The 27,031-nt window shown below is 42.6% G+C and overlaps 2 protein-coding genes across 3 annotated transcripts in view; both read right to left on the reverse strand.

Moving 5' to 3' along the window:
- The window catches only part of LOC109863908 (protein slit), a 317,334-nt gene that overhangs the window by 22,307 nt on the left and 267,996 nt on the right, over positions 1-27,031 (reverse strand). For both annotated transcript variants that reach the window (XM_020444580.1, XM_020444579.1), the window contains 4 exons: positions 7,752-7,823; positions 7,506-7,649; positions 411-482; positions 97-168 (listed from right to left, as the gene is read on the reverse strand). In XM_020444580.1, coding sequence (XP_020300169.1) covers positions 97-168; positions 411-482; positions 7,506-7,649; positions 7,752-7,823 — 360 coding nt within the window. The remainder of the gene's footprint in view (positions 1-96; positions 169-410; positions 483-7,505; positions 7,650-7,751; positions 7,824-27,031) is intronic.
- LOC109863911 (fumarate hydratase, mitochondrial-like) lies at positions 18,224-21,262 on the reverse strand. The gene is made up of 7 exons (XM_020444584.1): positions 21,023-21,262; positions 20,574-20,729; positions 20,283-20,483; positions 19,920-20,202; positions 19,355-19,617; positions 18,860-19,249; positions 18,224-18,468 (listed from the first exon to the last, which is right to left on the reverse strand). The coding sequence occupies exons 1-7, from the start codon at positions 21,170-21,172 to the stop codon at positions 18,340-18,342; spliced, it is 1,572 nt and encodes a 523-aa protein (XP_020300173.1). The 5' UTR covers positions 21,173-21,262; the 3' UTR covers positions 18,224-18,339.

Raw genomic sequence — 27,031 nt, forward strand, 5'->3', positions numbered from 1 at the left:
AACAGACCGAAATGTTCTCTCAAAGTTCGAAATATTATTTTGAATGCGAAATCTATGATTCGAATAATCTTGAACATTTTTCGATTTTGCACTTACAATATCTCCAAATCCTTCAATTCGCGCATCGAAGCCTCATCCACGCAAGTCAGCACGTTGTTGTCGAGTAATCTGTGGAAGAAACAACGACAAAATTTTTATTTTAAACTGTCAAAACAAATTGTATGTATATAGTGTTTGTTTCAGCAATTGTAATTTTCGTTCGTCTGAAAGCATTAGCTGTGATGCGAACAAAGTTGTCATACGTAAAACATCTTGAGCGTAGCTTATAATGACTGTGACTGAATAGCTTCGAGAGAGATTGTTACCGAACGATCCGTCTTTGTGGCAAGTACATCCGATAAGATACTTACAAATGTCTGAGAGCAGACACTCCTCTGAGAGTCTTCGGTCCTATGGTTGCAATTTGATTGTGACTGAGATCTCTGCAATATACAAAAAGAGTTTTTCAAAATGATTGCGGTTTATCAATCGAACTTGTGCGTCACGTCAATGAAATTCGTATGTTCACATTTTATTAAACGAACACCAATAATAAACAAAGAGAGCCGTTGTTATTTCCGTATTATTTTAACGTATTTTTCAAATCGTTAAAAAGAGAAAGCCGGCGTTATGATAAGTATTTATTATGATTCAGTATTTATTAATTCTTTTTATAAATTGCGCACACTTGTTATTTAAAAAAAAAAAAAAAGAAAAAAAAATCAAATCCAATTTTCCAAATATATTCAACTCTCTTTCTCAATAACCGTTCTCTGCTCCAATTTCCCACACCGCGTGTTTTCAACCAGCGCGCTTGTTTTGAACGTGTGCGCATAAAAAAACTACCAAAATCCATCAGTGTCACGTTTGCCGGAGTCGCGTTAACTCGCGAGTGTCCATTGACCTCTCGGCCTTTATGTTCTCGAAGGCGGATGGCCACGTTCGCCATTATCGGTACAACACCCTGTCGTTCCACTTTATTGCAGCCGTCGCGAGTTCGTCCTACATTTTCGATCAATTATTCAAGAGCGTCGAATGCCGCAGCAAGTGCCTCCGCGCGCTGGTGTGCGCGCGCGTGATTACCCCCCTCGGAAAGTTGCCGCCGCTCGTGCGTGTGACCGGTCACACGTGCACCACGGAGAGACCGTCACGTGAATGGGTTATAGGCTTTTGCAACTACTTCTCATCGTGCTCCGGGATCGTTACCCGTGTAACGAGTGACCATTTCCACGGTCTCGCGAGCGACAGCCGGGCAGCTTTATGAACGTCTTCATGTACTCTCGTAGTCGTATGAAGATCGAAAGCTAGTTTCGAATTACTTCAAAGTCAACCCGCGCAAGAAACTAGCGAAGAGACCTTCGCCACATGTGGAACATCGATCGTTTTTCTTTTCTCTTCTTAAGAAAAAGACTACAGAAACTTTTTTAATCACATTACATTTCTCTCTCAAATTAATATAATTAAATAATTCTTCGTAAAAATCTGTATAATTATGTTAAAATAATAAAATCGTAAATAAGAACGAGCAAATATAATTAAATTGTCTTTTTAAGATTAATTTAGAGAGACGTCTCCGCGTCCTCGAAAACCGCACGGATATATCTGTAGAACCTCGAAACCTCTTCTCCGAGGTTCGGAGTAACCAGAGGCTTGTGATGATAGGTTAGTGGTCTCGGCTCGCCATTGACCATCCATTGGCTTGGAACTCGCAATCTGTAATTATGTTCGCGAGAAGGCGCGAGGGGGGAATCGGCGGACGAGAGAGGAAGAAAAGAAGAAAAAAAAAAAAAAAATTACGCGAAACGACGAACGGAGCGAGAGAGAAAAACGAGGGAGGGAGAGAAAGAGAGAAAAACGAGAAACATAAGGCGAGAGCGCGAGAGGCTGGGAGATTGAACTCCCAGTTCGCTCGAGCCAATCCAGAAAGTAATTACCGAATTTCGACGCGCGGTCGCGTCTGCACCGAACGCACAAAGGGAACTCGCCTCCGCGCGTCATTCGCGTTCGAGTTGGCCGGCGCGAAATATTATTGTCCCTACAGAGTTTGATCGTGCCATCGAATAAACGTTTGTCACACGTCGCGCAATAAAAGTTCGTCTCTCCAGAGTGCTACGCGCGCGCAAAACTACGGAACGAATTAAAAAACGGTTTTATAACTATCGATTATATTGATCTCGAAAACTATACCATACGCCCGACATTTCCCGTCCGCGAGACTGACATCGCGACGCGCAGAAAAGTATTTCAATGAACGCGAAAATATGAGATACGCGCGTTAATGAGGAGAAAATATATACCGCGTGTTGCACGTGCACAACATGCGCACTTGATAAATCGGAAAAAATGCAAGAATAATAAGGGAAAAAAATGAGAGCGGAAAAAAAAAAGTTGGAATTGGAATATACACGTAACTTTCGCGATGTACAGAAAACTTAGGATATTAAATTCCCAGTGCGCTCGATCCAATCGCGAAAGGCAATCTCTCGCCGAATTTCCAAGTGTTCATGCTGATTTAACAAAAGGAAACATTCTTAAAGCCTTGGTTTTCTCTTGCGTAATCTCGTTCTCACAATCTCGAGCGATTGGTTAAGAAAATGAACAAATCGCTATTACGTAGGTGAAAGAGAGAGAGAGAGAGAGAGAGAGAGAGAGAGAGAGGCTTTAAATAAAATAACAAGATGTGGTGTGTTATTTTATGCATTTGCAGAATTAGTGCGACAAAGAATTGCTAACTAGAACAAAACATTTAACTAGGTGTTCGACGTTGATGAGAACAAGAAACAGTCGAAATGAATTCACTTCAACGTATAAAGCGCATTCTCAAAGCTCAGAGAATAGACGACGATAATGAGCTGCGACAATAAGCAGCCCGGGGAGAAAGAGCATACCGGACGCTTGCTCTCCTGCTTTATGTTGCTCTACCTCGGATCGAGGTACGTAAGACGAGGGACTTGGTAACTCCCAGCTCGCTCGAGCTAATCCAGAAAGCAATTACCGAATTTCGATGTGGCCTCGTCCGCGCGGAACTAACAAAAGAGAACCCGGGGTCCATCCAATTCCGCATGCTGCGAGCGCCCGGCGTCAGGCTAACCTGCGTTACCGCGATAAGAACGGGACGGGAAAACGAGATATTCGACGGATCTCTCAGTGTATATTGGCCTCCCTTTGACAGAAAATTCACACGCGCGCCTTACAATCTTTTTCCTGTCCTACAACAACGGCATAACCGCACGAGGAGGATTGTGAAACTTTGAGAGGTCGGCGCCGGAGGATTGCAATCTCCCTCTCCCCGAGGTCGACCAACGCATTCTTCGGACGCAACGGCTTAGAATGTTACGCAGAAACATTCGTAACTACGTATCTCCACTCTCTACGCGTATATACACGCGGTAAACTGGTTTTAATAGTTTCCACAACGACGCTCCTACGCCCGGGATTCTCCGCATTTTCCCGCTTAGCATAGCTTGCGAGATGCGAGTTGGAAAACTGCGGTTGTTTGAAAACTTTATGCGCCTTCGCGAGAACGCAGACACTCTCCGACTCGTATATATTCTCGTCTCTATGATTTATAAGATTGCTTCAAAATTAATCTCCTCCGAGAAACAGAACGCGAGGAGTGCGGAGGAAAATCTTGAGAAACGGGAGACCGGAAGCATCCACGACGATGTGTACGTACGAAATATCAAATTATATTATTGTTAACGCGGTCACCGAACTCTCCCTCTCTCTCTCTTCTCTCTCTCTCTCTCTCTCTCTCTCTCTCTCTCTCTCTCTCTCTCGCCGGTGTGATGTAACACCATACGTCAGGCCGAGAGGGATTTACCGGCAGGGGTCGTGAAGGTTGTATAATACAGCGTATTACGATCGTCGTGGTACACGATAACAACTGTACGCGATAATTATTACAGCCGGGGCGATAAACCGAGGTTGCGCGCAACGCAACCGGCTCCTTGTATGACGGGCCTATAATTTGTCGACGTCGAAAGCCACCTCGTCGTGGCCTCTCTCTCTCTCTCTCTCTCTCTCTCCTCTCTCTCTCTTCTACTTGGGAGTCTCGAATTTTGTCCTCTAAATCATTCGCCGCGACCGCACCGCCACGGGTTCGGTTCGGCGGGCGTTTGTCCTGGTTATTATCAGCTTAAAGCGTACAGCGGACAAATGTTGCAGCGTCGTAAAATACAAGCTTGCGCGCGTCGTCGTTCTCGCGCGCGCGTATCGCGTTACAAGCGCCCGCAATACAGGCCGTTACAGCGGAGTGATACTAATCAACGGAGTGTCCGCGCCCCTTTCCATTGTGTCAAACCATTTATTACCTCCCTCACGTGGGTTTCATCCTCTTACCACCTGGAATACTCCCCCCCCCCTCTTCTCTTCTCGTATACCTTTCTGTGTTTGCGCGAGCGATGGTTTAATCACATGTTACGTGTTCGCCGTGACCTGCCCACACTGCACCGCGTCGAATTTACGAGACGAGCGCATAATTAAGTTCCGCCGCGCTGCGCTTTTGTCCGCCGCGATTTAAGGAGAACTTAATTAATTGGTCTTGCTCACTTATCGCTCAATTATCAACTCCGCGATTCTGTTTTATTGGTTAGGTCGTTAGTTTTTTAAATTACGTGCGTTCAAGATGTCGTTATTTTTTTTTTTTTTTTTTTTTTTTTTTTTTTTTTTTTTTTTTTTTTTTTTTTTTTTATATTGGGCGTATTATTATATATATTCAAATCTTTTTACCGACAAAAAAATATGTACGAAAATAGTCTCGTCTACGTAACTTTGTTTCCTTTTCACATCTGCGAGTTTTTACAAAAGAATTATCACAAAAGAGAAAGGAGATTAGCGCAAGAGTTTTATAAAAAAAAAAAAACAAAAAGAAAAAAGAAATGCAAAGCCCCGATTTAATTATAAATTAGAGAAATATCTTCTTCAAAAAGAAAGAAGATAAGGAGAAGCTACGGGGAAAGCTGCGAACTACGAGTTTGCGAGAGTTTCTGAATAGCGGGACGGCGGCGGCGGCGGCGGCGGCGGCGAGCGAGCGAGCGCGCGAATTAGCATCTTCCACTTCACGATTTTAACGCCGGTTCACATCCGCGCCGGATGAAGGATTATCGGGCATCCGAACGCCCGTGAGAATCTCGCCGTAAGGTTGCAACATAATACGTCCTTTTGTAAGGTGGCTGATCCGGCCTTATCGTCAGAAACTGCAGGTTATGCCCGAGCGGAGCGCAGCTTCGAGACGGGAAGTTTCGAGTCCCGTCCATCTTGCCCACTTTGCAGGATGATAGATGGACGATCTCCACCTCCTTCTACACTCTTTTTCGTCTCTTTTTTTTCTCGTTTTTTGCCCGTCTCTCCTCTTGTCCCTCTTTTTTCCTTTTCTCTCTCTTTCTCTCTCTCTCTGTCTGTCTCGACTCTCTTTCTCTTCGGACCAGCCCGACGTTCCTGTCATCCACGAAGACGCGGGAGAAGGAGACTCGCATGCACTTTTCGACCGCAGCTGGCAGCTGCCGAGGAACAACCAGGAACCACCAAACGGAAACGGTTCGTGCCTCGCTCGATCGCGATAAACGCGCGATATCGCTTCGTTCGGACCGAGTCCCTGTCTTTCTCTCTCTACTTTGTTTTTCTCTACCGAGAAGGTAGCGCGTCGTGCCGCATTTCGATTGAGATTCCGGATCGAGAAAGAATGTTACCGGACGGTGCGTGTTAGGAGGAAAAGCAACGGAGGACGGGACGGCGTAATCACGGGATCGGTATTTCTCATGACGTCAAAGTGGTTCTTCTCGTTAGCGAGAGACGAACCCTATGTCGGAGAGAGGACCAGTTCTGCTAGAACGGTTTGTTCACGACGACGGAGCGTAGCTTATGAACGAGCATAATTTGTGAATGCGTAACGACCGAACTCCTTCAGTGTGCTATCGTTCCTCAGAGATCACACCACGAGAATATCTCCATCAAATTGTGACACGTAGTAAATTAGACGCGCCTCAATTAACATGCGGTAATTTTTTCGAACACCAACTATATTTCTCTTGATATTCAGAAGTGAAAAAAAATGTAACTATGCCGTTTAAAATGTAACGAGTTCTGACTAACTACGTTTCATTAAGGAGTCGGAAATATAACACGCGCGGCATTGATCGTATCACTTCGACATAATGACTTCATCAATCTTTGTACGGGGGCGAATGTCTAAAATCTCGTAGATTATTCCACCTATTCATTTCGCTCTCTCTTTCGCTCTCTCGTTACCGAATCAGGTCTTGCTAATAAGACAGTCGGGTAAACGATAGCGCGCTCACTATTCAAGCGGTCGGTCACGGAAGATAGAAAACACTTTGTGTGTGTGTGTGCGCGCGCGCGGAGCGGCGCGGCGTCGCGTGCAAGAAGCGAAATGCGAGCGCGTTGTTGGTGAACGTCGGCGATGAACGTCGACGCCGGCGCGCACGCCGGCATATCGAACGATCGCCTTTAAGAAGCTAAAACCCCCGGGGTGAAAAGTCGCGTATGCAGCCGCGCGTACATTCGATCGAGGAGTCTCACGCGGCGGGTTTCACAAGCCCCGGCTTGTGCCGTTGCCTCTCGCATAAAGTACGTACGTACATACGTACGTACATACACACACGACAGGTATGTAGGCCGTCGTCTGAAAAGTTTATGCGATAACTCCCGTCGTCGCGCGCTTAAACACAATGACGAGACGAGAGAGAGAGAGAGAGAGAGAGAGAGAGAGAGAGAGAAAGAGAGAAAAGCGAGAAAACAGAGGAACTAGAGACGCAAGCGATACATACATACTACGTGCGTGTATTATTATTGCGCCTCCACCACGCGGACGGAACCTGACGCGCGGACTGATCTCTTCACGTGTAATTATTCCTCCGAGATATCGCGGAATCCGCGCGCGAGATACACGTATACATCTGATGCGAGCGCGCGCGCGGATGTTGCTACGACATTGCGAACTTTCGTGACGCCCAAGACTCGCAAGTTGCAACATCGCAACGTTTATCTCGCAACGCGCCGTGCCGCGCCACTTATCCGTGCGTTATGTAGTATATACGTAACGCCGTTACCGCGCGTACTACTGACAGATCGCATAAATCCTGCGGCATATAATACGCTCGCGATTCTTAACAAATTCTGTTTCTGTTGCGCGCAATCCGCTCGTCAATATCTCGCGCCCGTGATGAAATATTGCAAATCCGCAATATCGGCGTGTCAAGCCTGTTAGCGGGTACGCTAATGCCCTAACGTTAATGATCATGAATGTCGGAAGATATTTATCTGTAATTACACGGCGTGTGTAACGAAACGCAAAGTCCGGTTGTCGAAGTGTAATAAATTTGCGCGTTTTCTTATTTATATCGACGTAAATTGTAATATACATATTGCGTGATATATATATATATATATATATATGTATATGTATATATGTACAATATATCAGATTAATTATATAATATACTCACAGGCGTTTTAAATTCATCATGTTGCTGAAAAGGAGGTCGGGTAGATGACGTATTTGATTGTTATTTAAACGCAGCTTCTCAACCGCCACCAGATCTTGAAAAGCTCCTCTTTCGATGGTGTGTATTTGATTATTAGATAGCAATCTGCGCGCACAGGAAATACTTTCTCAATAAAAAAAAATTCACTATCTCGTGATAAAAACAGTAGTGTTATTTATTTATTATCCACTTGACGATAATACTCACAAAACGTGGAGCGTTGCCATGTCCTCGAAGTCCGTTTTAAATACCACCGATATATTATTTCCTTGAAGATCTCTGTAACAAATAAAAAACAAACATTCAATGTAAATAATTTGAGTTTTAGCAAACATACGCGCAAATCGAATTGCGCGCGCTGTCAAAGTTCTGAGAGAGACATAATGCAGAGCAATTCTCACTCTCTTATAAAACTGTTTGACATAGAATTCTTTCTCTCTTTCTATCGATTCGGTAAACTAGTTTCACATCCACCCTTGGCGCGGAATAAAAGCTGAACAATCGCACCAAGCGGAAGAAAGAAAGAAAGAACAAAAGAGAGAGAGAGAGAGAGAGAGAGAGGGAGAGAGAATGACGACGAGTACGCGTGGTATCGCTGCTCTTGCCAATAAAGGGTTATACCACTCCGTTACGAGGAAGCGTGAATTTACTCTTCACGTCGAAAAAAGGTGAAGACCGTGAAGTAGCCGTCAAACACAGCCGTACGCCGAGCGCGTCTGCCTCCCTTGGGGAAGTTATTAAGGCCTTATTAAATTGGTTCCTTTTCCCGAGGAAAACTTTTTACCTGACAAAAAGCTCGGGCTAAGAGCGTAGTAACAAAGTCAGCCTACGAGCGTTTTCTCTCTTGTCGGCGCGGATTTCGCCGCGCGTCCGACGACCGAACGTAAATTATTCCCTCGTTTTCGTCCACTGACGTGTAATTCTCTACCGACGACAAAATGACGGAGAGATATACTCTCCTGGGATCCCACACCTGGGGATTTGATCCCCGTACGCGGCTTTTTTTACGATGAAACGTGATTCTTTTCAATTTGTTTCTTTCTATAGTCGCAAATTTTCTCCTTTATTACGGACGCGCGCGCGAATACGCGAATAGAGAGAAAAAAAGTATATATATATATTGCTATTGAATATACGTGATTATATGTGACTTCTCTATACTTTTCATGTGAATTTTAAGTACACGATTGATAAATATCCGAAACGAAATGTTTGCTATCCACGCGTTGTTTCGGATACTTCTCAATCGCCTCTTGTATCTTATTGTCTTGTTTTTATTTAATAAATGATTTTTCTTCTTCAGTTACATTTTTTTGAAGTACAAAACTACATCTTTTTAAATAAAACTACATGTCGAATGACGCGACATTGATTTTATAGTTCAGAAAGATCGTCGCAGAGATATATTTCGCGAAAAAACAAAATCAAATTTAGTAAATGACAAAAAATCCTCTCCTGTTGAATCAAAGTCTCGCGAGGAGTTTAGTTAATTATAACACGCCTAGAGAAGGGGAAGATAATGACTACGAGTACTTCCAACTAACTTTATTAAGATATTAAGCGCCCTCCTTAATACGTTGCAGGTAATATCTAATTACGAATCATTATACTTGAAGGAGGCTGAAAATATCTCCCGCGGGAGGAGAGCATGGCCAATCGCATTATAGAATCGAGGCCCATCGAACCTCGACGCATAATCCACTTTATCGGCGATTCGATTAATTTCTCGACGGGATAAAACGGTGACGGCTAACCCAACGTCTAACGAGAAGCTTTAGGAGCTGCCTAACGAACGATGTCACTTTTCCTGTTATCGTTGTCACTACTTTCCCATGGTTCTTTTGTGATGAGAACGTCGTTATGACGCGCAAACAATGTCATCGACGGAAGAATAAACGGTCAGTTATGTCACACGATCTTTTCCGCTTTTTATATTGAAAAAAAAAAAAGACAAAGAAAGAAAAGAAATTTTCACTTAAGATCCTTGAGATTTCAATCTTCGAAAGTGAAATATATTTTGGTTCGCCGCTAATATTTCTTCCAACTAAACCATCCGAAGACTTATCGCTCTAAAATGAGAATCCACTTCATATTATTTACGTCTTTCAAATTATTTCCTGTAATAATAAGAGTGGATGCGAACGCGCGCGCAACACACACACACAGAGGTTCAGACCGCGCCGGGACTCTTACTCGTTATTACTGCTATCATTCAAAGTCGTCGGCGACATCCTCTATGGCGAAATATCGCGGTTCATGAACCAACCACCAGCTCGCAGAATGAGACAGAAACTTGGCGTGTGCCGTTTACACGACGGATTTGCGCTTCCAGGAACTCTAATGCAGCCTTTCCCGGAGACCCCGGCGTCTCTTATGCGCGGTGTTACGCTCAATTAAAATAGCGCGGCATCTTCTTGGAAAGTAATAACCGACGATCGTTCGGGTAATCGTATCTTGTATGGGGAAACCTTTGCCCGACGAACTGTAGACAGAGAGAAAGCGTTTGAAGCGAGACCGCCCGAAGCGACAGTTTGTAATTCGTCGTCGTTACGAACGACGACGACGACGACGACGACGACACAAAACTTCGCAATATGCCGATATTCGTTGCGTTTGTTCTGTAAATATCCCTCCCTTCCCGCGTTCTTAAGTCCTTTCGGAAAGAAAGTTTCTTTCCTCGACGTTTGCCGGGTGTCAGTCAGGAAACAGGAAGTCGGAGGCTAATTTGCGCGACTTTGCGCCAAGTAAAATAAAACAAACGACTATTTACATTAAAGTAAAAGTCACTCGAAATTAACGTAATCCACCAGTAGTTGCAAACAGTTTAGCGATGTCACAGGCAAAGATCGATCGACCGCCAATACAATTTATATAAATAATGCGATCGTTGCGATTCGGCTGTGTATTACGTTGTTGATTCGATTCGATCGTCACAATTCGACGCGCGAACCATCGCGGAAATCCAATGGGATTCTGGAAGGCGCAATTTTCATTTTCGCACTTTTGCCAGTCGAATCACGTAGCGGCTAACGAAATTACATCTCGCGTCACCGGGACATCCCGGTAAATACGTTTCCATGGCGTTTCGCGAAGCCGTGGCGCGTGCGAGGGGGACAGAAGAAGATGCGCGATGTAGGAGCATAGAGTGTGTAACCTCGACGACGGTAAATCTGATGGAACGACGAACGTGATGGCGAGAATCTCAAGAAACAGTGGGAGGCAGAGAGCTGGGGAGGGCTTTGGCTATAGGCAACGTCCAGGAATAAGAAACCCGGTGGTACGTGTCTATATCTCACTTAAGCGGGATGAGAGAAGGCGCGGAAAGAGTGGGATAGGGGCTACCGGGCAGATGTAATCAAAGTTTGCAGACAACCGCCTCGAACGAGAGGAGAGAGTCGCCGCGAGGAAACGCAGAGGAAGGCGAAAACACGAGGATGGGGGGAGGAACACAGAGGATACCGTCGCGGGATCGGCCGGATATCCGGTCGTATCTCACATGCGACGCTCGCCGCGGCGGTGTCGATACGTCTGCTTAATGTCGTAGAAATGTCTTCGGAGCGGAGCGGAGATAACGGTAAAGAAACTGAGTGAGTGAGTGAGAGAGAAAGAGAGCCCGCGACAAGGTGAGATGAGTCTATAGGGATAGGATCGACGGCGCGGCGTCTCTCGATTTTCTCGCGAGCGATGGAGCCGGCAGCACTCGCCCCGTCTTCCCGCGGGGATTTGGGAAAATCGAATGATTTATGGATAGTGATTATATTCAGACTTCGCGTGCACGTGCGTCTGGCATCGTCTGCACGTACAACCTCTAGAAAACGCCGCGACGTAATCCACCGTCTACCATATGCGCGTTAAACGCTCGAGACGCAAAGTAATTCATCGATCAACGACGTGATACCGGTGGTTAACTGATTCGTGTTCTGTACAGATCTTTTCTGTTTGATGTTTTTTATTTAACTTGTTTTTTTTTTAATTATTATTAAATCTTTTAAGATATTAAAACTCTGTATCGCAATACCGGACACATGTGTACGGTGTATAATATCTTTTGATTATTTCGATGCACTCGCGATATGAGAGTTTCCTCGATTTACGCGCGGCGAGATGCACTTAGTTGCAGTTTTGTTTACGTCTCAGTCTCGCACAACTTTCCTGCAAAGTTACAGATCTGACGCAATAACGCACACCTTATGGCAATAATATCCTCTCTCGGGAGAACCGATTTATTTTTCCTGAGAAAATACGTGATCTTTCTCGACCGATAGATCACGTTCCCGATATATTTCTACGAGCGCGTCTCGTAGCACATTTAAATTCGCATAGATAAGTTGAATATTACATTTAGAACGACTGCTCATTTCAGTGACGGGGTCTGAATCTTTGCGAACCTCGCAAGGTTCCCGCGGTGAAATTTCGCAGCGCGAGAGTTGGGGGAGGCGTGAAGGACGCGGACAGCTGTGCAGCGAAAACATCGTGTCAGATAAGAAAAAGAGCCGCCACGCCACGGCGGGGAAGAAAATATAGTCTTCTGCACGTCGGCGCAGAAATGCAAATGGAATCTCTTGATTGAGTTTACCGGCGTCGAGACGCCCTCGGTGTCTCCGGTAAGGGGGTGGAATAAAAAAAAAAAAAAAAAGCGACGCGGCGCGTTTCGAGTTGATTTGACGTATCGACGGTTTTCCACAGTCGCGCTCCGCTATACTCTCTTTCTCTCTCTCTCTCTCGAGAGAGAGAGAGAGAAAAAAATACTGAAAACAGGTACACGGATTGTTTCCGTCGAGCAGACAGTTGAATAGTCAAACGGAAACCGGGAACTTCTGTTCCTGAGCTTAAGCTACTTATAATTGGAGAATCGTGCTACCATTGTCTCCCGTCTCAGACAGTATCACACAGATTTCTGAGTGAGTTTCGCGTGGACAATAATTTATATGCCATACCGTTTTGCGCCGGATAGACAGAGAAGGAGAGTGAGAGAGAGAGAAAGAGAGAGAAACCAAGCGCGACATATAAGCGCATCTCTCTGTACACACTGTGGAACAATAACAACGAATTCAGAATACAGTTGATTCGCGGCATAATGGTTCGGCATGGTGAAGGCAAGGCAGGTGGGGCGTTCACGCTACTGTCGTTTTGCGCGCCGCGGCGCCCAGAACAATACAATTAACATAGTGTTTAAACTTAAGCTTTGGCCGCATTACCGCGCGGTAACTTATTGCGGCAAGAGGAATAGGTTGAAGCGCAATAAACACGGCGCGCTGACTTCTGAAACATTCAAACGGAGAGATTCTGACGCTCTGTGTAATGTAGCGGCGTTGCCAGGCTCGCGTTTGAATTTATCGAGCTGGCGCGTCTCCAGATGAAATTTCTTTTTTCTTCCGCGCGGTCCTCCGCGGTCATTCCTCACGGGGCGCCGCGTGTCAACCCGGTAAAATCAAATATTAACGGTCGTCCGGATGTAAAATCGCGCTCTGGGTATTTACGGTGCGATAGGGTGATGCATGAACCGAGATATATCAGTCACGTTCAGTATTCACGTTCGCGCGTGTGTGTATGAATAAGAGCCGTAAGGATGAAGAAACTATTCGAGAAGCGGTCAAGAACCCGCTCTCGGCGATCAATAAAGAGCGCGTGACATTTGTTGTGCCGATAAGCAATACTTTCCTATGCATTTTTTTATAATCACATCCGCGCGAGGAAGTCTGTGAAATACGATGGAAATGTGTATACGTCGATATTTTTTTTCTGTCCCTTTGCGCACCGAGCAAGGTATAATAACTCATTTCGCATTCATCCGTCTAGTTTCTACTTAACATCACATCGCGTTTCGTATGTAAGTTCACTTTCCGAAATAGAGATCGCGATTTTTGTTTTACTCCCCGTAATATCGAATATTAACGGAGAAGAAATTGAATAATACAGAATTAAGTTACGTTGTTATAATTATAATTTCTACACGTAATTACAATTTCGAAATTTGAGATAGAAATTGTATAATTAATATTATATTTCTTATTTTATACATATATATATATATATCTTCTCTCTCCGACATATTTCCAAAGTTCTCAAATTTCAAGTCTGTGTCGTACGGTTAAAATATCTCTATACAATTTTATCATACATCAGTTTATGAGTTTTACAGGAAAACATAAATGTTGAATATTTATTGCCAACAATCATACACGGCATGTTGTATCAACAAACAATCACGTTAAATCAACAAATAAATTTTTCAATCAATATTTAATTGATCTGTCAGCAAACAGACACATCATGTGACATCGATTCACAAACAGCCATTGTCTTTAACAAGGGAATCATTTGATCCCTCGTCTCTGAGCGCCATTCAAAGCCGTCATGTTTCTCAGACGCAGTCCAGAGTAGCAATAACAAGCAATGCTTGTAGGGCCGCAGAAATGCGACCGGGTCCGCTCTATGCGTTTTAGCGTTTCGCTCCACGCAAAGCGGCTGCGTGTGACGGCTTGTTAACGTGCATCCTCTAACGGAGAAATCAATGCTAAACCTTCTCGATTATGTATACAAACAATGCGGCGGAGAAGCGCCGAACTATTGTTCACTTCCGTAACTGTCAGACGCGATTCGTTCGCCAAGCAGAGATAAATGCGGGATCGCGCACAAAGGAACTAAAGGAAAAGTAACGCGAACTGACCTGAAATACGAGCGTGAGAGAAAAGCTTCTTGGATCCCGCGCTAATTGATCAATTGGACAACAAATTGCTTTTTGATTTGTTATCCTCGAATCGGTCCAAATCTCTTCTGTGATAATTAATAACGGACGTTTTCACCAAGAATATATATATATATAAAAAAAAAAAACGCACTTTCCGTATTTAATTTATAAAACGCGCATCGAAATTATTCCGATTGATATTGGTTATTTTACGTGTACGATTGAATAAATTATAATTATAATTGCAAATATCTTGCAAATATAATTTGCGCGTTATAAATGTTGTGATATATTATTTCTACACACGAGATGTATTATTAAAATGTTTTGCCGTTCACGCACACACGTGACCTTTTCGGAAAACTTTTTCTCCGCCGCAAACTCGGTGCCGTTAGTCGCCATAATTAAAAAGTGTTGGCGAGAGATATAATTTCTCATAATCAAATTCACATCAATATGCGAGACCTCTCGCGGCAGACACGACAAGGGTATACTTTGTGACCGCCAAAGTATTCGCTCGCTCACTCCATTATTTTAAAGTGGCGACGCTTGTAACGTAACCGAGAGCAGTAAAATATCGTTTCTCCCGCAGGATATATTACACTTTTAAGAATTTCCGACGGTGTGGGTGGTTCGTTAGCGGGTGTGTAACTAGTCAAGCAAAAATAAATATATTCGCCCACACGTAACAACGGCGGCGCAACGCGGTCTGACTCCGAACTGTACGGAGCATGGAAATAACCCGAAGCCTTTTTACAATTTAGATAAGCATTCGCTCTCGCGTATATATGTATATATATATATATATATTCCGATCGCCGATCAGCCCCAGTAGAGCCCGGTTATGCGCAACGCGCGAATTTATCCAACACAATTTTAGATATTACATATATTACCTCATAAATATTCAGCGTGAAATATGAATGGTTACTTCCACGGTGTGGTATTAGCAAAGCCGAGAGCCGCGGCATTCGTTAACAGATCCTAGAAATTAAATGCGGGCCATCGATCGTACACACTTCGGTCGCATTACACATACAAAATTCGTATAAAAAAAACATTTTTCTCGATGCATAAATAAATATGCAAATGGTAACGTTCTCAAAAATCTTTCTGTCACCAGTTGGAGTCGTATAAACAAATTTATACTTTGTTTGCAATATAAAAATGCCACGTGTAATGCAGTGTTTTACAATCGAGAGACACTGTTTTTTCCCGTTCGATAGATGTGTGTTCCGTTTGAATTCGATTAGATTATAATTCAAACATGATTGTTTTATTTCTACATACGTTTTGGACAAAATGACGTAAACAAGTGTGCGCGATAACATTGTAAGAGTCACTTTTGCAATTGAATAAGATAAAAGAGAACACACGATAAAAAATGTCAAAGCGGCCGGAATGAGCCGTGCGTCGCCTTCTTCTAATCGCCGCTCTCGCGAAAGCCAAGTGCCCCAAAGCAGCAATTTGTATCGTTTTATCCAGCGGAAATGCATGCATCTCCCTCAAGGTTTCCTGACAGTCGTACATTGGCCGCGGCGCAACTGGTTCAGAAAAGACAAATGCGCCGGTATGTACACAACGACCGACGTGGACTCGCCATAATGCGGGGAAACGACGTCGAGAGAGCCTCTTAGAGATTTCAGATAGTCCCCGTCGTTGTAACCGCGCCGTGATTTTTCTGTGTTCTTTCTTCAACTGGACCGACCCCATATCGCGAGAACATAAAGCCGAGGCACGATGACTCGCGCGAGTTTTATCGTGATAACGCGTGCGAGCGCGTCTCACGAGCTGCGCACATCCTCCCGCGTTATAAAACAGGACATGCCTGCGCGTCTATTACGCCTCGTTTCGTGCTCCTCGAACAGGACGGAATGCGCCAAGTGTGTTCAGTTGTGCGCACAATGCAGAAATCTGTGTTTCTGCATCAACAAGAGCATGCAGCGACCATCGCCGCGTGGTGCATTACATTAGCAATTACAAGCACGATAAAAGAAGAAGCACGATAATTAGCAAACGTATTTTCTTCCTCTTAGCGTGTCGATCTTTGTTCTTGATCGCGAAATACAAAAGAAACTGTATTTCCATCTCTTCAATATAATTCTTGGTACACATGCCGACAAATATGTCAATTACAAAACCGCTTTTAGCCAATGTATTTTATTTACACTCGTGTGACATTTCTACGTCAGATCCGAAAACTCATTTTGTCGTTATTATAAATTGAAAAAGTTTTATTTCCGCTTGTGGTGTGTGTTTTAAACTTTTTCGATTTTTCAAATCAGCTTTATTCGACGTGGCGTGTGGCAAAGAAAATATTTTAAGAAAAGGAAGCGCAGCACAAAAATATCAATCCAGAGAGGAAAACGGTCAATTTTTGTAAAACTCTTATCACGCCTACACGGGCGAGGAAATTTCTCGGGCCAGCGCTCGCGTATAATCGCGGTGAAAATAGCGCGGGCGGATCGAGAATCGGGTTAGACAAATCGTTGGCCGTCCGAGACTTGCGCGCGATCTCCTGAAAGCGACGGGAAAAATAATTAAGAACTTGGGCGTGAAGATCAAAGGGCCGAGTTCGTTAAACGACCCCGACGGTTCTCTTACCTCGGCGCAATCAGCGGATCGCGCAGCAGCATTGTAATCAAGATAATTAAACAACGCCGCTCGTCTTCTCTCCGCGAACTCGCTGAAATATTAAAATCGTTCGAGCTCCGTTTTTTGCGCGCGTTTCGCGTATATATATATATATCGCGCTCCGTATTTGGTAAACAGTTTCATCGCTCTTTTTCTGATAATAATTGTATTGCGCTTGACGTAGGAAGAGAGCTTTGCGAGATGACCGACCGCGGTGTTTTCTGTTTTTTTTTTTTTTTTTTTTATAGTTTGTCGCAAACACACACGGATCCGCGCTTTTATTTCTCTTATGTCAACCGTTGTGTAATCTGTGAAAAACGCCAAATGCGCATTGCGCACAACACATCTTGATCAATGAAATGATAAAAAATTTGTAATTTGCGCAAGATACTTTTAACTTCCACGTTGTATGTACGCAGACTGGTATAACTGGAAACATAAATTCTCCTCATTTCTGTTTACGAAATATCACGACGCGTCAGCGAGTCGCTCACGGTAGAATACCGTTAATTGCAATTTATGTGGCTGCATCAGGTGAATCGTGACTCGTTAAAAGCATATGCTTTCTCCCCCACGCTACCTATTAATGAACTACGAAAATAATTGAGAAATCTAGTCTCCGTCAGTGTTGATAAATAGGCACAACCTGTCACGTGTTTTCAAACAGATATACGTGTTTTCAATTTTTTTTTCTTTTTTTTTACGTATGTACGTATATAATAGGATTTATTGCACATGCAGATTGTCGGTGTAAAGCTGTCAATTGATGCATTTTCAAACTGCAAATCCCGCATCTGTTCCATATTTCGGTATTTTCCGAATAATTCCAAATTTATACTTTTTCATTCAGCTACAATTTACGGTAGAAAGTTACATGACAAAGTCACGGCGCGGTACTGCAATATAGTTTGATTAAAGTTCCTGAAAATTTTACTTTTTTAAATAACATTTGATATTTCGTGAAAAGATTTTTATTAAATCTGCAAAATTTTTATAGTTTCTGCGTTTCGATGTGTTGAAACGTGGGGTATGTACTGTGAAAGCGCAGTGGCAACTCCCTTCCTCTTTCCCCGTCTTTTTGTTCCGCGTAGCGCCCCTAGCAATTAACAAAAACCTTCTCGAGGCGGAAGTGCCTGTCAGAGTCGTGCATTTTAGCGCTTCTGTGTTCGCGTGCTTCGTTTTTTGCTGCGTGGAAGAGCGCCCGGGAAAAAATGTTTTTGCCTTTACGTCATTTTTTCGCTTCTGCTTTCTTTCGTCGTTATACATACTTCGTTTATCGTCATGTCTATGTGCTCATTATACGCGTACGCGGAGGGTAAAGATGTTATATATCTCCTACCACTACTGTGCGATACTTCACCGTTTTATTCGTTTGATGTGTACATGAAATTATATAACAATTTCATGATCAAGGTGAGAGAAACACACGGACACACGTGACACACAAGAATTTTACTCGTACTATTTCATTTATTTCGGATGGATCATTTCTTCAGGTCTGACCCACTGGTCGAATTGTTGGGCGGAAATTCCGTGTTTCTGCGCCGCTTCTTTCAGCGTGAGTTTTTCCTGAAGCGCTTGCTTAGCTATTGCAGCGGACTGTAAACAGGTGCAAAGATCCTTTACTGTTCTTCTTGCGAAATAAAATTTTATACGCGAGATTAAAACGAACACATTTTAACCCTTTAAGCCCTACGCGCCACTACAGTGGCTTCCCGCTAGGTGATCTCTTAGAACGCCACTATAGTGGCTTCCCGCTAAGCGTTTTAGAACAAATAGCCATTATAGTGGCTCTCTTTTTTATCTCGTATTGAAAGCCGTATACAACGTTATCACATTACGGGAATGTTTTTACACGTTTTTTCTTTTAGTTTATACTAATATTGTTAATTCGCGACAGAAAGCTGTTTGTGCAGCTCCACGCTAGTTTAGCCTTAGCGAAAGGGTTAAAGAGCTTCTTTTCAATACGCTCATAAAAAATCTGAGTAACCTTATCGTAACCAATGTGCGGATTCAATGCTGTGACGAGCATCAAACTCTCGTTCAGCATCTTCTTGATGTTCTCGACATTTGGAACTATGCCTACCACGCAATTGTTGGTGAATGCGAAGCAGGAATCACCGAGCAGCCTCGCGGATCTCAAGGTGTTAGTGGCCATTCCGAGTTTAAAGACGTTGAGTTGAAAGTGAGCGTTGCTGCCGGCGACGGTAACCGCCACATTATTACCTATTACTTGACAACAGACCGCGGTAAGATGTTCGGTTTGTGTGGGATTTACTTTCCCGGGCATGATTGAGCTTCCGGGTTCGTTTTCTGGAATGAATATTTCCGCAAAACCGCATCTAGGCCCGCTCGCCATAAATCTGATGTCATTCGAGATCTAAACGCGAAATTGTAAAAGAACGCATGAAATATATGAAAAAAAAAAAAAAAAAAAAAAAACAATAGTAAGCATTTCTGTGTACAACCATTACGCGTAGATCACCTTCATGAGAGAAACAGCCACCACATTAAAAGCGCCGTGCACTTCGACAATCACGTCGTTTGAGGCCGTAGCCTCAATCATATCTGGGGCCACAACAAACGGCAAACCAGTTAGCTGCGCGATTCTCGCAGCCGCTTTTTCCGCAAAGCCCTTATGCGCATTCATCCCAGTTCCAATGGCTGTAGCACCAATGTTTATGTGATATAATCTCGGCATTGTGGCTTTTATTCTCTGAATGCCGTATTCGATTTGTGTGGCGTAAGCTAGGAGAAAAAAAATTGAAGAATTTTTAACAACTTAATAAAATGTACACTGATTTAATTAATCTTTCAACGATTTCTATCATTGTCTAAGGCCCTAAAGTTTTTTTCATGTCTTTCAGATGTCGCGCTAAATTAATACCTAGTAGAGACACTGATTTAAAACTTTTGAGCGAATCTCGGAGACCCATATTTGGCACTGAGAAGTTAATTATCTTAATAATCAGAAGAGTATTTTTTAAGTCTCGATTCGATATTAGGATAATTATCTCCGTGGATTTAAAATAAATAGATCGCATGTAAACCTGAAAATTGTTGACACAATGACATCGGGATTGCATCTTGAATGTGCGTTCTGCCAATTTTGATGATGTCTTTCCACTCTTCGGCCTTTTCTTTCAACGCCTCGCGCAGACACTCTAAGCTTGGAATTAACATATCGTGGATCTCCGTGGCGATAGCTATATGCATAGCTGTCGGAATCAAGTCATTGGTGCTCTGTCCCATGTTAACATGGTCATTCGGGTGCACGGGTTTCTTTGAGCCGAGCTCGCCGCCTAGTAACTCGATCGCACGATTGGCAATAACCTGTGAGCGTCGATAGTTAATTCAATTAAATATTTATTGTGAGTTGTTTTTAAGCGTAACGTTGACACAGAAATGGTTACCTCACAAATGTTCATGTGAGTTGGCGTGCCAGCTCCACTTTGCCACATGAGTAAAGGAAAATGATCGTCGTACAACTTTCCGCTTATTACATCGTCCGACGCTTTACTAATTGCATCGGCGATCTTGGGATCTAAACCGAATTCTTTGTTCGCTTCAGCGGAGGCTTTTTTCACTATACCCATAGCGACTATTAATTCGCACTGCAAAAATTGCGTCAACAATTGCATCAGATTTTAAAAATATGTCGGCAGATAAGTGCGACAATCTTTTATGATGACGTTGCTTCTTACAGGAACGCGTTCAGCTACGGGATCGCCAATTGGAAAATTCATCATCCCGCGAAGAGTTTGAGAACCATAATATTTATCCGCTGGGACTTTTACCTCGCCAAAAGAGTCTTTCTCAATTCTGTAATTTTCCTTACGGCTGCTACTACATTTGTCATCCTGTATATGTGTGTCATGCACGCAAAGAAACGCAATTGCTTATATTTAAATGTTCTTGCTTTGCACAAAACAAAAATTAACAATTTCGAAAATCTATTCTCTTTTAAGTGAAAGATTTAATTAAAATTAATAATTATTATTGATCTATCTTTATATTATCTATCTGTATATAAAGATCTTATATATAAAGATAAGATCTATATTATATATAAAAATGTATAGATATATTTTTTGTATCTTTATTTATATACTACTGGTTTTTCTCTTTCTTGTTTTATTCCTATGCTTTATACCTTCGCATTTGCAATTGCCGAAGTGGACAGCGGTAATCTTAAAGTCTTGCAAACTGACAATATTTTCAACTGACGCGAGCTGTGAGTATAAACACAGCGCTGCAGTATGTTTAACAACATTGTTTCAAATATTTTAATAAAGTATCTCATTTAACGAATAATTTTGCCAACGCGCATTTTATTTGACACGAACAATTTTGATACAAATTTTTATAACCTGCTTGTCATTTGACAACCATCGAAAATGTCAAATAAGAACAAACAGAAATAACAAAAGCAGAGAAAAACAACTTTCTACTTTTTCATGTGTTTTCTATTTTTATTTTCTGTGCAGAGGTTCGGAAAATATATGCGTATGAAGTCTATTCTCAGCTGGTATTACAGTTTTCTTATGAAAATATACTTTACTTCTAAAGAAGTACATCTTTTATATTTCCTTCAGCTTCGATCTAAAAGAAAGAAACATTGTGTATCTTTTGCAATTTAGATTTCAAGTTTATAAAAACAATATACTTGCGATACGCATCTCTCGTTCATGTGAGCGGGTTGTTAAAATTATTTTACAACAGAAATAATTCTCTCGAATAATAAAAGAAACAACACAAATAGTTGTCAAGATTATATACTATATTTCTTGCTTCGGAGACGCACACAATACATTGCGTTCCGTTATTCAAGTACTAAAAATCTATAGCGAGACATCTGAGGGAGGAGACACACAGCAGTCTTTCGCGCGCGGACCGTGATGTAGATCGTCAGTAATTATTATGAAAAAATACTGTGTGTATGTGGTGCGAGAGTCCTCGGTACGCGTCTTTGTGTTCGGAAATCAGTCGTGTAAACGACGTTCGCGTCTCGATTCTTCAATCTCGAATAATTACCGTTAATATAAGCTGGTTAATTTGCGCCAACGTTAATACTACTGTGTCGCGAGATGGAAATGGCCGCCGTTGCGAAGCCGTATCAAATTATCGCCCGTAATGCTTTGGACATCGGGAATATCGCATGGATTATTTTGGACTATCGACGAGATATTGAAGATGGGAGATATCCTGAGCTTCGTCAATGGGAGGTATGAGAGGTCTTGCGGTAAGTCGCCATTACATAGATGTAAAACGTAATCGCAAGTAGACGAAGTGCTTTCTGTGATTTATTGACAAAATATAGAAAACACTTCACGCGAGTTCTAGTCGTGAAATATTCAGTTCTTTTTTTGTGTGAAAGTGAGAGGAAAGAGAGAAAAGAGAGAGAGAGAGAGAGAAAGAGACAATTAACCTGATTACACGAACAGCGGGATTATGTTGTCGATTTTTTGATGAACCAAAAATCGCGAGCCTGTGAATAATTGAAACGCGCCCGTTGGAGAGCTTATGTATTTTTATGTCGATATAACGGTATCCCGGGCAAAATTCTGCGTGAAGAAGCACGGAGGGAAAATGCGCGGATCAGTCAATATAAATATGGACGTATCGGATTTTTGTGCATTTTCGCGCGCGAAATATCCGTGCTTGCAGCAGCGGCGGCGGCGGCGGCAGCGGCTACCAAAAACAAAAGAAGTGACAATGCCAGATTTTTTGCCGTAGGTTACGATGGATTTGTGTTTCAATTTAAAGTTGAAATTTCAATTTAGATGCTCGCGTATTGTTCGCAATATAACGACATATTGCAAACTATGCGCTCGCGCGAGCGCGCGCGTGCTGTCCTTCTCTTGATATGTAAGGCAGATCGAACACAAAGTTTATCATCTGATATTGGCATCCTGATATTTCGAGAGAAATCTTTCGCGGATATTGCGCGAGAGAGCTCAAAACAAATTGAATAAATAATTCAGGGCGTATGCAACCTCGCGCGATGCAGCAGCTCGTTGGCACGTCGGAACATTACGTCTGAAGTGAACGATATGTTTTTCTTGTGGCGTATATATTTTTCAAAATTACGCTGTCACTCTCTCTCTCTTTCACTCCCTCTCTCTTTCACTCCTTATGCATTTTGCACGAAATCCACAGGAATAACGTAATAATTCTTTTGCGATACTGTGTATCCACAATTTTAAAACAGGAAAGCAAAACACACTCACGTGTCTGAGTGTAATCAACTCGCTTCTAGAAGAGATTCAGTAATTAAGGAAAATCGTTCACGCTACTTGAAATGCATGCTTGTGTAATTGAGCGTAAGTTTGCGTTCTTTTTGCTCGTGTGACGTCTTGCGAGCGTTATCAAGATGTTTTTCCAACACACGAAAGGGGGAAGAAGGATTAATGTCCTTCACACCATACGAAAGACTAAATCCCATAGGGAGAGACCGGTGTGGTATATCTTTTCGAGAAAGAATTTCTTCAGATTTGTTTTAAAATAATGCTAACGAGTTTAAATAATTTTTCTACAACTTTTTTTTTTATTTTTTTTGGTTAAAAAAATTAACTACGTATCTTTGCGAGATAACTGATACCGATGACTCGCATTATATTGCGACCCGAAAACGCGAACAGGTTCGATGTGTTATCGTGGACACGATGTGCAGCTATTAATAGTTGTATTTACTGAACGCGCGCAGAGGCGCGCTATGTGTGCTACATTGTATAGTGCATAAATCCCTGACGATCCGCGCGCGTAATATCGCGAGACTGCCTTTGCACTATATGGGCGTGCACGGTGAAAATTGTAATACCCGTGTTTTCATAACACACGTGTGGCGGCGCCGCGCATACCACGCGCGCGCGAATTTCTCTTCTCTCTAATACGTTTAACGTATTATCATAAATACTATCGCGACCGATCACCGCGGTCGCTTCGGTCGAATATTCATTGACGATGGCTACGGGCAGTTTGCGATTTAACATTTCGATGACATTTATTTCAGTATTTGCGCGCGCGTTAAGCACGCGCGTCTTTTACGATAATTGCGACAAACCACATCTCGCGTGCCGTTATTATTATTTCAATATCAAAAGTTTGATTAAAATTTTAATTAAAGTTTTTACTTGATATGGTTTTTTTTTTGTTTTTTTTTTGTTTTTTTTTATCGCGAAGTTATTCACGTCTCGTACATTAGAAGTGAAATAAACGCAAAAATAAAAAGGCGTGCGATTTGTTCAACGTGTGATTCAATTTATCAACAGTATTCGATTAATACACAATTGATACGTGTATGTATGATCTGTGTAAGACTGTAGAAACGCGTTGTACAATGTAGAGTGCGAATAAATATTGCGCTTTGATCGCTACGGTTTTCAAACATTTGGGACGGTATTAGCACACAAAAGAGACACAGAGAGAAAGAGAGAAAACAAGAGAAGGTGTGAACAATACGCTACTATTTTTCGCGCTGTTCGCGTCATTGATCACTCTTTTTCTCTCTGACGTGTATGCACACATGCAACTGAGTAAACTACGCCGCTCATTTTACGTTGGTTCTGTCACGCGATATCTTGTCATCAGCTCTCGTCTAATTGCTATTCCAACCATGGCACGCGTTGCGGTCGGATAGATCGTGTTTATCGACAAATCTTGGAAAAAGCTTTGCGCGTTCAATTCGATATTATTATCGTAAATAATCATTATCGACACATCTCGGTTAGAAAATTGCGTTATTTTAGCCGGTCAAATGTCTGTGCGCGCGATATTATTTTTTCGCATCGAACCACGTCGCTATGTTTAAACACGAGTGTGTTTGCACAGTTTGCACACTGCATTTATTTCGGAGAACGCGTACACGCTAAATTACATATACGGTCATTAAGGGAAGATAATAACTGACAGAAATATCGAACAGTTATTAACCTAATGCAATAAGCAGCGGCGCATTGTTCTTGGCAACCAAGTTTCATGCGGTTCTGTTATGTAACGTACTCCGGCGCAGCAGCTCTCCGGTTGATATGAATTTCGCTCAGGCCGCCATTATTGAAATTGCGGTTTAATCCCACACGCCGCATCATATAACGCATGTCGCGTAAATTGAATTATAGGAAAAAAAAAATGTATGTGCGCATTTATACATATATAATACGTATGTGTATTATAAATACATATAAAATGGCGCGTGATGTTTTTTTATTTTATTGCCCGGACAAATCCTAGGTGCCGCATCGTTGTTATCGCTTTTAATTTCAACCTCCACCGTTTCGAAAGTTTTAAAACGGATTTCGCGATTTATGAGTTTATGCGCGCGTACATACGCGTGCACACACACACACACACGCTCGCGCGAGCACCGAGAGTGTGCGATCCCCTCTTGTACACGCGTCATCGAGTAACAGGTACACATTTTATCGTCGCGCACGCGGTCCCGAAAATAAATTTCGCGGCACGCAACAGGAAAATTTGGCTTTTTAAAGCGTAACGCAAAGTATTTATGGATAATACAATTTTCCAAGTCCCCTTCCTCGGCGAATTACGCGCACGTGCAAGACTAGTGGAGGTTTTCATTTTACGCGCGCGCGCGCGTGTTCACGCGAAACCCGTCACTCTATTAATTCCGGTCCTTTGCGCGCGACGGATCATTTGTTTGCTACCTCGTGTAATTAAAGTAAACGAGTCGTCGTCTGCACGCGTCGGGACGCAGACGACGGAAGGGCAACGCGACGTTGTTGTGTTTTTCTCCGAGAAATCGCGCAACCGCGTTAACGAGCCGGGAATGTCTTCAATAAATATCAACGTTTTAATTAACATAATGTGGCCAGCTTTATTACTCGGCGTTTATCGCGTTCGTCGCGTAACTCTCTCTCGCGCGCGAGTAAAACGATCGCTTTAATTGAGTCGATGCTCCTTACAAAAACCGTTGTTGGCTGATATAATTGCGAGTAAAAAAAAAAAAAAACCGTCGGTTGACAGCAAAAACTTCAAAAATGCCTGCGACAAATCGATCGTAAAAGAGCTGATTCGCGGATTTTGTTTTACATGTACGAGTTCGTAATCTTATCGAACAAATAATAAAAATCGGAATACTTTCATGACACGCGCGAAATAATCGCAGCGATTTATCTCTGCGGTCGTAAAAATCCTTATCTAAATAAATTATTTAATGTAGAAGCGACTAAAATAAAAAAATCGACGCAGAAGTAATTCACAAAGAATTTGCTAATGCAATTAAGTTTGGTTAGATAGCAGGTCATTTACAGATGTCTCTTGATTTTAGCGCGAGTGACCAAAAATATTAGATACTACGTAACAAATAAATTCACTCTCTTTTTCTCTCTCTTTCTTCCTTTCTCACAACAAGTTGCAATTGTCTACAACGCCAATGCAGCAAGAAAAGTAGGAGCGTCCCATTTAGAAACATTAAGAAATATTTCGGCCTCATCTAGCCGTTCTTTGCTAATGGATTCATAATCTTAATACCAGCCCGACCTCGCGTGTCTATGCTCGATTCGATATTACCTTGCCCGCCCGCAAGGCTGGTCTCTTGCCCATCAGTTTTTTTTTTTTTCTTATACCCTCGCGAAACCGCTTCCGCCTCCCTCGTCGCTTTAAGATACTGCTGGGAATTAATCGCGATGGGTCCGGGGGCACTTACGTGTTCAACGATGGATAAAACCTTTTTCCCGCGCTCGCGCGCGTGACGCGACTGTTATACCACCGCCTCGAATCCGCCTTGGTAACGAATGTTCACGAATGTAACGAATTAATAATACATGCGCACACGTAGCCGCTCCGCCGGCATGAAAGATCAAGAAAGAACGTAGAAAGGTAATCCGTCTCGAACCCTCTTCAGCGTGTAGTACATTTTTATAACGCGAAGGGATAATCTCTTGGGTTATTACGAGAAAATGTATTAAAAGTGAATTTTATCGAAGTATAACATTTTAAAAAGGACGTAACTGTAGTCTAATATATTCTTTACATTATTATTGGCAGTGCAAAAAACTGCTGTACGGTATATCGCGGCGATTGGTCTTCCGTTTCCGATCTTTTGTACGTGTTCGTTTGCTTTTAAAAGAACTTCATATTCAGCGATTGTCAGTCGAACGCGCGTGTGGGGATGCAGCGCGGGGGTAAAGTCGATTAAAGGTTT

Source organism: Pseudomyrmex gracilis, unplaced genomic scaffold (assembly GCF_002006095.1).
Source record: "Pseudomyrmex gracilis isolate BER0280 unplaced genomic scaffold, ASM200609v1 scaffold_14, whole genome shotgun sequence".
In the NCBI taxonomy this organism is placed as follows: Eukaryota; Metazoa; Arthropoda; class Insecta; order Hymenoptera; family Formicidae; genus Pseudomyrmex; species Pseudomyrmex gracilis.

Bases quoted from the DNA above. Each gene is read 5' to 3' on its own strand.
- LOC109863911 (XM_020444584.1), bottom strand. From the start codon at position 21,172: ATGAGATACTTTATTAAAATATTTGAAACAATGTTGTTAAACATACTG. The intron at 20,484-20,573 runs GTAAGAAGCAAC...CAATTTTTGCAG, and splicing joins CCGTAGCTGAACGCGTTCCT to TGCGAATTAATAGTCGCTAT. The intron at 19,250-19,354 runs GTGATCTACGCG...TTTCGCGTTTAG, and splicing joins TGGCTGTTTCTCTCATGAAG to ATCTCGAATGACATCAGATT.